The following is an 11,181-nucleotide window of genomic DNA, read 5'->3' as shown; positions in this document are numbered from 1 at the left end:
CTATAATCATATCAATATATTATTACACCATCAAATTTTACTTTTAAAACAAACTCTTTACAAAATAGATTTTTTTACCATTGATACGTGTCACATCCTTCTCGTCTGGTCCACTTCCATGTTACCATCCCATACAACTATGCAACGTGGATGTAGACCAAAAGGATGTGACATGTATCAGTTCCATCTATAATCATATCAATATATTATTACACCATCGAGTTTTACTTTTAAAACAAAATCTTTACAAAATACATTTTTTTACCATTGATACGTGTCACATCCTTCTGGTCTGGTCCACATCCACGTTGCCATCCCATACAACTATGCAACATGGATGTGGACCAAAAGGATGTGAAATGTATCGGTTCCATCTATAATCATATCAATATTATTACACCATCAAATTTATTTTTTTTAAAACAAACTCTTTACAAAATACATTTTTTACCGCTGATACATGTCGCATCCTTATGGTCTGGTAAACATCAACATTGCCATGTTGCATCCCATGCAACCATGCAACGTGGATGTGGACCAAAAGGGTGTGACACGTATCATTTCGTTAAGAACCGATTTAATGATGAAAAAAGTAACAAGGAATCATGAGAATCAACAAACAAACAAACCTTGTATGGTCCCAAGATTGATTTTGGTGAATGATTTTTTTTTTATTATTTGGGGGTTGTTCTTGGGATGTGTGTAGAATTCCCCCTCTTTTGGTTTATGAAATTGAGGGGTTTGTTTCTGGTTGAAGGTGGAAACAGGAATTTTGTAGCTCTCAGGGTTGATTACAAAATGTGTGGGGGAGAAATCTCACAATCAAATTTCAATTTTTAGCATCAAATGTGGGCCACGTGGCACCTAATTATAATTTAAACAATATCATTTAGTGAACTTTAATCGTTTATAAACTCGGAAATTCCTAAAATTGTGTAACACGAACACGATTTGTGTAACACATTTATCTAAACAGATTAACATGTCAAAAAAGGTTGCCGGGTATTTTGTAATAAAGGTTTTATCAAGTTGAAGGATTGTCGGATTAAAATTAGGAATTATATATATATAGATATTCGGTTGATCTGTTTAGTTTTTATTACGACATGAAACGACATGTTTACTAAACGAGTTTGACCGATCATATCAAAACCTGATCATTTTAATGTCGGGTACATGTTATATCTCAGATCGTGTCATCACATCTTTGTCAATTACATATAACTTAAGGGTGTTTATGATTCAATCACACTTGAATAAAATGAAATCATTCGAATAAATAAGTTGAATTCGAATTTCTGCTTATTCCAATTGAATAAGTATTCGATTAAAATAAATAAGTTGAATTCGAGTTATGAGTTTATGTTATTCATACCTATTGTATTATAAAACATTTGCCTATTTGAGCTTGTATAGATGTATATTTTTGTGCTTAACTAAATTTTTGTTGATTTAACGGCCCAAATTAGACTTAACTTATTAATATCAGTAAATCTTTTTTGTATGGTATTGGGGTAGATAAACAAGAGGTTATGGAGATGGCCAATGTTCTGGGATGCAGGACCGGTGAGTTTCCCTTTGTTTACCTGGGGGTTAAAGTGGGAGCTAATATGAATAAATGTTGTCACTGGGATTCGGTTATTGACACGGTTAATAGGCGTTTGGCTTCGTGGAAAGCCAAGACTTTATCAATGGGAGGGAGGTTAACTTTAGTTAAATCTGTCCTGACTAGCTTACCGGTATACTATTTGTCTCTTTTCAAAGCTCCTGTTAAAGTGTTGGATCAGATTGAGAGGTTGATGAGAAAGTTTTTATGGGCCGGATCTAGCGAAAGCAAGAAAATGAGTTGGGTTGCCTGGAAGTCGGTTACAAAGGCGAAGAAAAATGGCGGGTTGGGTATAACGAAGTTACGAGATGTTAATTTTGCTCTTTTGGCCAAATGGGCGTGGCGTTTTAAAATGCAACAGAAGAGTTTATGGCGCAAAGTGGTGGAGGTGGTTCATGGGGGGAGGGGTCGGTGGACGTTTTTACCAACTAATCGTAGGTTCAAAGGTTGTTGGATCTCGATGGTTAAGGAGGTGGAGGGTCGTATGATTAACGGAAAAAAAATTTTTGGGTTATTATCGGCTAAGGTGGGGAATGGGGAGACGGTGAAATTCTGGTCCGATCGGTGGGTGCCACCCACCGATCGGACCAGAATTTCACCGTCTCCCCATTCCCCACCTTAGCCGATAATAACCCAAAAATTTTTTTTCCGTTAATCATACGACCCTCCATGCCATGCTTTTGTAGGCCCTTCACAATTTTTTGTAGGCCCTTCACAATTTTTAGTGGAAAACTCTCCTATTTTCTCCTGCAGGTAAGGTAACGGGTTCAAGTCTGTTCCATGCCATGCTTTTGTAGGCCCTTCACAATTTTTAGTCTGGTTTGTTCATGGAAGTTTAATGAACTTTCTGCTTTAATTCTAGTTTGTTTTTGGAAGTTCATTGAACTTCCTATATATTTATTGAAATTGTGAATTGCAGGTTAGTGTGGGAAGTATCAAAACATTATATGTCAGTTTTAATTCTAACCACTTAATTTAACATAAGCTTACAAATTATACCTTTAAAATTAGTTGGAGTTTTAAACAACCCTACACTTTTGCATTTCATGTTACGAATTAATTGTAACTAATAAAATTAATTAAATAAATAATATGTTATGTTGTTGGATTAGTCGATTGATTTATCAATCCGTCACTGTATCTAACTAAAAAAGGCTATGTTGGCACCAACCATAGCTCAGCCGGTTGCTGACTCGCCTTCTAAAGTTCAGGTGTCGGGTCGAGTGTACATGCTTGGTTTTTTTTTTTTTTTTTAGCCGGCTTACTCTGTTTCTCGCTATGTCCTTATTTACCGTAAAAAGCTAGGCAGGGCCCGGTTTTTTTATCTCGCTCAGGGCCTAAATTTTTTTTAACATTTTCGGAGACGGCCCTGGTGGGTGGGGTTGTCTATTCTGAAGGAAAGGTGGCCGAAGCTTTATGCTTTGGATAGGAATAAGCAATGTTTAGTGGCGGATAGATTGGTCTTTATCGATGGTCAATGGCGTTTCAGTCCGGACTGGAAACAGCGATTGTCTTCGGTTGAGGAGCTCTCGGAGATGCAGGATGTTGATTATTTACTTAACAATTGTCAGTTATCAGGTGACATTGACAAATGGTTTTGGGGTGTAGAGGTAGCTTCGGTGAAGGATTGGATTAGAGAGGGTTCCGAAAGCAGGAGCGATCAGTCGATGAAATGGGAAACTTGGATTCCGATTAAAGTGAACCTGTTTATGTGGAGAGCGGAAAAGGATCGCATTCCGACTAGAGAGGCGTTGATCCGAAGGCAGGTGGATATTCAGGACGACTCGTGCCCGTTGTGTGGTACCGGAAGAGAAAATGTTATGCACTTGTTCACAGGATGTTATTTTGCGTGTGGTGTGTGGTTGGCGGTGGAGGATTGGTGCAGATCTGGCCCGATTATAGCTTTCAATTTCAAGGACCTCCTGGATATGCAACATCAGGTGCAGGGAAGTAAATGGAAGAACAAAATCATTAGAGGTATTATGTATATTTCCTGTTGGGTGATTTGGAACTTGAGGAATGAAAAAGTGTTTAAAAACTCTAATCCGACGGTAATAGAGGCGATAGCGCGGGTTAAATCTTGGTCCTTTATCTGGTTAAAATATAGGTCTAAGTTTGTTAGTATAGAGTGGAAAGATTGGGCTCGTAATCCTTTGTATATGTTGTAAGTGGTTTTTGTGGCGGTCCTCGCTTTGAGGGCTTGCCGGTGTTTTAATGAAATTTTCTGTTAAAAAAAAAGACTTAACTTATTAACCTAGTTTGTGTTACCATTTTAGATTCTTAAAGTTAATAAAAATTGTAATTTATCATCATTATTATTGTTAGTTTTAATTTTTCTGTATTTTTCCTAATTTGAATAAGTAATAATCCGGAATTCAGATAAGCTTATTCTAATCGAATCATTTTTACTTAAATTCAAATACATATTTTATAGGTTCAAATTTAAATAACCCAAAATTCAACACCCCTAATACAACTTGATGCATAAAAGCAATAATTTATATTACTTTGTTATGAAAAAAGAACACATATGGTGTATGTGATTAACCAAAATTTTAGATTTAGTCCATAGCTTTCCAAAACTACATAGATGGTCTCTATGGTTTGCATTTTATAACGTATTTAATCCTCAACTTTTGCCAAAAGTACACTGATGGTCCTTGTAGTTTGCACTTTGTAACGCATTTAGTCCCTAACTTTTTAGTGACTAAATACATTACAAAGTGCAAACATAGGGACCATCAATGTATTTTTGGCAAAAGTTGGGGACTAAATGCGTTATAAACTACAAACCATTTGACGATTCGTGTACTTTTGGAATGCTAATGACTATATTCAAAATTTTGGTTAACCACATGGACTATTTGTTTACTTTACTCCTTTGTTATTAATCAACAAATTTGGGCTAGATTAGCTCACTAGTGAAACCTTAGGGGCCTCTTGAGATACAAGCAAGCATTTGCTCCTCATCTAAAAATAATAAAAAAATAAAATAAAAATATAAAAGGCGAACTAAAAGTGCAAAAACCCGAAGACCTCGAAACGAAGAAGATGACCGGCGACGTTGCCGCTAATCCACCGCCTATCGCCGCCGATACGACACCGGAGAACCACCAGCAGCAGGTGGAAAAGCCATGGCTGGCCTACATTTCAGAAGATCTGCCTCGTACGGTCCAGGAATCCGCCGATTCCGCCCTTCGCTCCGCCCGATCGCTGCAGCACAACTCCTCCACGCAAGTTCGAACTCTTAAGGTACTCTATTCTTCCTGTATATGTATTATTATACGTTCATACGCATCAGTTTCATTGTCCGTACAGCTTTCGTTATATATGTGTTTTGAATCAGTAAAGAACTCAAGTGTGTTAATCAACAAATACCTAGGGTTAGGGTTAGGGGAACATAGAACTAATAACATGAAATTCAGATGTTTGATGAAATGATTTGAATTTGAATTTTTAGAAGAAAACACCACTAGGAGAACATTTTTATGCACACAGATTTGACCTAATGACAAATTACTGAGGCTTGATTTAGATTTTTGAAGGAACCGTTACGAGTCGGATATGACTGCTAGTAGAGGCTTATTGTACTGTCATTAAGGTTGATTCTGGTGTGGATACTATCTTTATCCTCTCTGCAGATGAAGGCTCATTATATACATATATTGAATCAGCAAAGGACTGTATTTAGTAAATAAGTAAGAATTCCATGGTTAAGGAGAATATGTACTCTATGCTGTTAATATCGGTGATATATCGGGTCATATCGGTCCCTTAGTAAAATATCGGTGTCAAATATCGGTCAAAATACCGGTACCGATATTATCGGCGATATTGACCGATATAACCGATATATCACTGATATATCACTGAATTATTGGTGTTAAATTGCTATATATATAAATTCTGCATTATATTAAAATGACCGATATCTCACCGAGATAACCTATGTTTCAAATATTGGTCCTTGACCGATATCCGATATTTTACCGCATTAACTGCATAGTATGTACTAGGGCTAGGGGAAAATGGCATTCAATTCACTGTTTCTGATCAAAATTTTATTGCACGAGCTATGTATTCAATGAAATGGCTTGAAGTTGAATCTAACGAAACACCTAGGTTAGAAGGAACATACGCAATACGTTAGGAGAACACCTTTATCTACAAAGTTTTGACCTAATGACGAACAACTGAGGCTTGATTCAGATTTTTGCCATAACCTTCATAAGTCGGATATAACAGCTAGTAGAGGTTTATAGCTCTTTTATGAAGATTGATTTCGGTGGAGGATACGATCTTTACCACCTCTCCAGATGAAGAATGTCACTTACATATGGACAAGTGAGTAATGGGTTCCATTTCGTTTTAAGAAATGATGACGGAAGGATTTTATCTTCAATTTCAGTTCCTGTTGACAGCATTATAAATTTATAGCACCATTTATCTTGCGGCTAACACGATTTGTTCAACTCGAGTTCATAAAGCCTGTGAAGTTTATCAGCAAATCTAATAAACAATTGTAAAATAAGATACAAAAATGACATCTCCAGTTTTCTACATCATATATCCGACCAGCTATCAATGAGCTACTGACTTGCACACCTTTTTTAAACATGCCTTTTGATCTTGCTTCAACCATAGCTACCTTTTAAGCTCAACGATCATTGTAAAAAGGAAGGGGGATAGATGAATCCCCTGCTGAAGCTTGACTTCATTAGTTGGAGGACCATTGATTAGAATTGTTGGTGTGGCTGAGTGTAGAATGTAGCCGCCATTTAATTCTTTTTCTTCCCATGACTCTGAATCCCATTTGCTCAAGTAAATTATCCCAAAAGTCATGTTTAAGAGAATCAAAGGCTTTTGTGATATCTGTTTTGAATATTAGCAGTTGTTTGTTCAATCTTTTAACATATACAATTAACTCATTCATTATAAGGGGATTAAGGGCCACTCATAGTTTGCCTATTTTTAACATATGTTGAGTCATGGGTGTGTGCAGCTAATTGTAGGATGTATAAATATGTAACTTTTCATCAAGTAAAATACTAAAATGTGAAGAAAAAGCTTTACAGGTGTATGCATCTATAACTTCCTTTATGTACAAGCCGAGTGTAATCACTTTTCATTTTAGCTTTTGTAGGTATTATGTTTTTTCAGCTTCTACATTCTTTTACATGCATGTTGTGCATTATTGTTGTAATTTCTTCTCTTTTTTAAAATGAGTTAATTGCCCGGATGGTCCCTGTGGTTTCACGTTTTTTCACGTCTAGTCCCCACCTTCTAAAAGTAGCAGGTATGCTCCCTATGGTTTGTTATTTTGTTACTCGGATAGTCCCCTGTGTAGATGTCAGTTAGTTTGGAAATAGCAGGTATGCTCCCTATGGTTTGTCATTTTGTTACTCGGATAGTCCCCTAATTAATGTCAGGGGACTATCCGAGTAACAAAATGACAAACCATAGGGAGCATATCTGCTATTTCCAAAAGGTGGGGACTAAACGTGAAAAAACGTGAAATCACGGGGACCATCCAGGCAATTAACTCTTTTAAAATTTTAAACATGCTGCTAAGTAAAATATGGTAACGATCAAGATATGTGTTAGTAGTTTACTTACACGTACAGCGATCCAACATGTGGGTTTTCTTTTATTCTTCTACTAGTACTAACATTTTTTATGTTTAATTATTCATGTTTATCTTTCCAGGATCATGTACTACAATACACATCACAGTATAAGAGTTATGAAGATTTGGTCTTCAGTAGAATCAAAGGTAGTAGACTCTGTTTTACCTAAGTTGTTTTTCATCATTAAAAACCAGTCACAGTCCTCTTACTTTCCATTATTTACCGTTGCAAATGTTTCTTGAACGTTCTTTCACTTGGCTTGTTTTGATCATCCATCATCCTTCTCTCATACTTTTGTGTTAACAGATCAAGTCAAAGTTGCAAGAGAGCACTCGGCATTGTCTGCTGGAGTTGCAATTACAGCCGCTCTTCTTCTAATGCGAGGCAAGCAAAAAGATCCTTTTTCCATGTTTTAATCTTTAACTTGTTACGCTATGCAGTTAATGCAGTAAAAAACTGTAGCAAGTAGGAACTGATTAAGACTTAAAACACTAACATTTAACACTAACAATTATTAATTAAGACTTAAAACACTAACATTTAACACTAACAATTAATAACTAAGACTTAAAACACTAATAGCAGCAATAAGAAGAAAGACGAATGGTATAACTAGAAGAAAGGTACTGATATCGGGACCATCGGTGATATATCGGTCAATATCACCGATAATATCGGTACCGATATTTGACACCGATAATATCGCTCAAAAAGATCGTTTTCCAGCTTTTAATCTTTAACTTGTTACGTAAGGGTAGCACTACCTTTTAAGGTGTTTGTTGAACGTGTCAGTTCAAATGTAAATGTCATTATTTTGTGTATTTATATCCCTTGATTTCTGGTATGCAGGCCCTAGAAGGTTCTTGTTTCGTCGTACATTGGGTCGATTTCAGACTGAGGAGGTACTTTGCCTAGGTTCATATACTTGCGTATTATTAAAGGTTGCATGATGGGTCAAATGGGTAGTTTTTTTTTTTTTTTTTTTTTTTCATAAAATGGTTTGGGCAGGTTGACCCACAAAGACTTTTGAAATTACGTGGAACGGATCATGTAACCTATAGGTTAGTGTTTAAATACGTTCAAGACAGAAGTTTAGATGTATAAAACTAATTCGGTAGAAATTTCGGAAGCATAACAATGTCATCACAGATTTCGTAAATACCGAAAGAGTTTACATCGTTTAGCACAGGGAGAGAACACGCAGTTCGATCTCCTCTCAAATCTAAAACTTATCTAGACTAACGCATGTCTCACTATATATAGACATACTCATGCGTTGGGAGCTACAAAGCATAACACATGCGTTTTTCATCTCTCAACGCATGTCACGTTCCATAACCATCAATGTCTGTGTACAAGTCAAGCGCAACACTTATGCGTTGACTAAACTCATGCGTTACATCTATTAAACATATACATATTCAATACACATCCTATCTAGCCTATTCGTACAGTAACGGACACACAATATGCATTAACAATTTTTTTTCTGCTTCTGATTTTTTCTTCAAAGTATTAATACTTTAGTTATGATTACAAAAACAATACTAATACACTAATAATCCAAATATTTGAATAAAAGGGTTCAGGAGGTTGTATGTGTTAGATATAGACATGTGTCGACTTTTAACCCATTCGACCCGTTTATCTTTCAAGTATTTTTTTTTTGTTTCACCCGTATGATCGAAATTGGTGCCACCACGTAAGATCTTTCAGCTTTTCAATCATGGGCATTTTAATGTTCTATCCTTCTTCTAAAGCATTTTTTTATTATTGTTATAATGTATATCCAGGCACGGATTGTGAAAGCTACAAACAGCGTACATGATCTAACCCTTTCGGTTCAGTTAATGAAGAAAGAGAGCGAAAAGCTACTTGAAATAGCTGCTTTTGCTGAGAAAGGGATGACTTATGGCTATGGTGAACTAAGGTACACTACTACACTCAATTTTGTCATGAAAAGGGTATTCATGACATTTGACTAATAGTCAAACACTTCACCGGTGTGTGTAGGATCAACTGTTGTAGCTTTCGTCAGACATAAGAACATTGTAAATAGAGGGGGCAATCTTGACCCAAAGCCTTCCAACTGGGTCAATTTGGGTTACTTTTAAAATTATATGGGTTGGTTTGGGTAAGATATTTTAACTAAATGGGTCACAATGGGTCACTTGAAATTCCATCTTGTTATTTTCGGGTCAAAGCGGGTCGACAACATTAAAGAAACGGGTCGATGTGGGTTAATGTCTTACAGAAACGGGGCAGGTTTCGGGTCGGGACGAGTTTCGTACCGTTTCGACCCGTACCGTTTCGACGCGTACCGTTTCGACGCGAACCGTTTCGAATTGAACCATTTCGACCTGTACCGTTTTGACGCGAATCGTTTCGAATCGAACCGTTTCGACGCGAACCGTTTCGACCCATACCGTTTCGACCAGTACCGTTTCGAATCCCGTTTCGACCAGTACCATTTCGACCAGTACCGTTTCGAATCGAACCGTTTCGACGCGAACCGTTTCGACCAGTCCCGTTTCGAATCGAACCATTTCGACCCGTACCGTTTCGAATCAACCGTTTCGAAATGTACCGTTTCGAATCGAACCGTTTCGTCGCGAACCGTTTCGACGCGAACCGCTTCGACCCGTACCATTTCGACCAGTACCGTTTCGACCCGTACCGTTTCGACGTGTACCGTTTCGACGCGAAGCGTTTCGAGCGTACCGCTTCGACGCGAATCGTTTCGACCAGTACCGTTTCGAATTGAACCGTTTCGACGCGAACCGTTTCGACGTGTACCGTTTCGACGTGTACTGTTTCGACGCGAAGCGTTTCGAGCGTACCGTTTCGACGCGAATCGTTTCGACCCGTACCGTTTCGACCAGTAGTTTCGAATTGAACCGTTTCGACGCGTACCGTTTCGACACGAACCGTTTCGACTCGAACAATTATGTTTTGCATATACATACATACACACACAGGATGCAATGCAACTGTACGCTTTCGTTTTCACCTTCTCTCAATTCATAATACAGAAACAAACACACTTAAGACATATGTCTGTATCTATAAAGAATCATATGTAATAATAAATGCAAAACTTGGTATTGTAATTGTAAAACGAGAACTATCAGATGACTGTAACATTTGGTATTTTGCACTTGAATAAATGCAAAACATAATTGTTGTGTTGTAAAAAAATAACATTTTTTTAACCGACCCGACCCGAAACCCGTTCTGACCCGAACCCGTTCCGACCCAAACCCGTTTCAACCCGAACCCGTTCCGACCCGAACCCGTTTTGACCCGAACCAAAACAACCCTTTTTTTAATTGACCCGTTTCGACCCGAACCCGTTTTGACCCGAACCCGTTTTGACCCATGACCCGACCCGACCCAACCCGACCCGTTTGCCAGGTCTAATTCCAATCATTTTTTCGGTGTTATACTTTAACTTTTAACATTAACACTTATAGTTCCTTCACTTTTCAAAAACTTTATAAAATATCATTTGTACTCCCTAGAGTTTAACGTACTTTCCTTTTTGTACGTGCCGGTTTGAATACAAATTGGTTCGCGTTTCGACGTAGATTTTTTCCAGATTCCGTCGGGTCAAATATACTATGTTTTCGTTCTTATTTTTATGTATGTTTTTAGTTGATTACTTGGTGTTATAAATTCGTGTATCTGTTGTATGTTTTCTCCGGTTTCGGTCATCGTTCAGCTAGCATGGTTTTACGTTCCCGACCCGCAATCCGGGGTCTTAAGACTAGTTTATCATAAGTTTCAAATAAAGTCTGCGTACACAAATCTATAAGTTTGTGATGCATAAAACGACAATTATAGTTGTCAAAGTGGTGTGATAAAATTTTTTGAAGTCGGTCACGCCCCACATTAGCAAATCTGCCTTCTAGTTCATTGTATATTATTCTAAGAATCTTTGACTTTAAC

At 37.4% G+C, this 11,181-nt stretch overlaps 1 protein-coding gene across 1 annotated transcript; it reads left to right on the top strand.

The window, feature by feature from the left end:
- Positions 1-4,613: 4,613 nt before the first annotated feature.
- On the top strand, positions 4,614-10,761 carry LOC110927226 (RGS1-HXK1-interacting protein 1-like). The gene is made up of 5 exons (XM_022170876.2): positions 4,614-4,858; positions 7,313-7,379; positions 7,540-7,617; positions 8,083-8,135; positions 9,027-10,761. Exons 1-5 carry the CDS (start codon positions 4,658-4,660, stop codon positions 9,216-9,218), a joined length of 591 nt encoding a protein of 196 aa, XP_022026568.1. The 5' UTR covers positions 4,614-4,657; the 3' UTR covers positions 9,219-10,761.
- Positions 10,762-11,181: the final 420 nt, after the last annotated feature.

The sequence above is a fragment of the Helianthus annuus genome, chromosome 2 (assembly GCF_002127325.2).
Source record: "Helianthus annuus cultivar XRQ/B chromosome 2, HanXRQr2.0-SUNRISE, whole genome shotgun sequence".
NCBI lineage: Eukaryota > Viridiplantae > Streptophyta > Magnoliopsida > Asterales > Asteraceae > Helianthus > Helianthus annuus.
The sequence above is the reverse complement of the archived record's forward strand: the minus strand, read 5'-3'. Positions and strand labels throughout refer to the sequence as shown.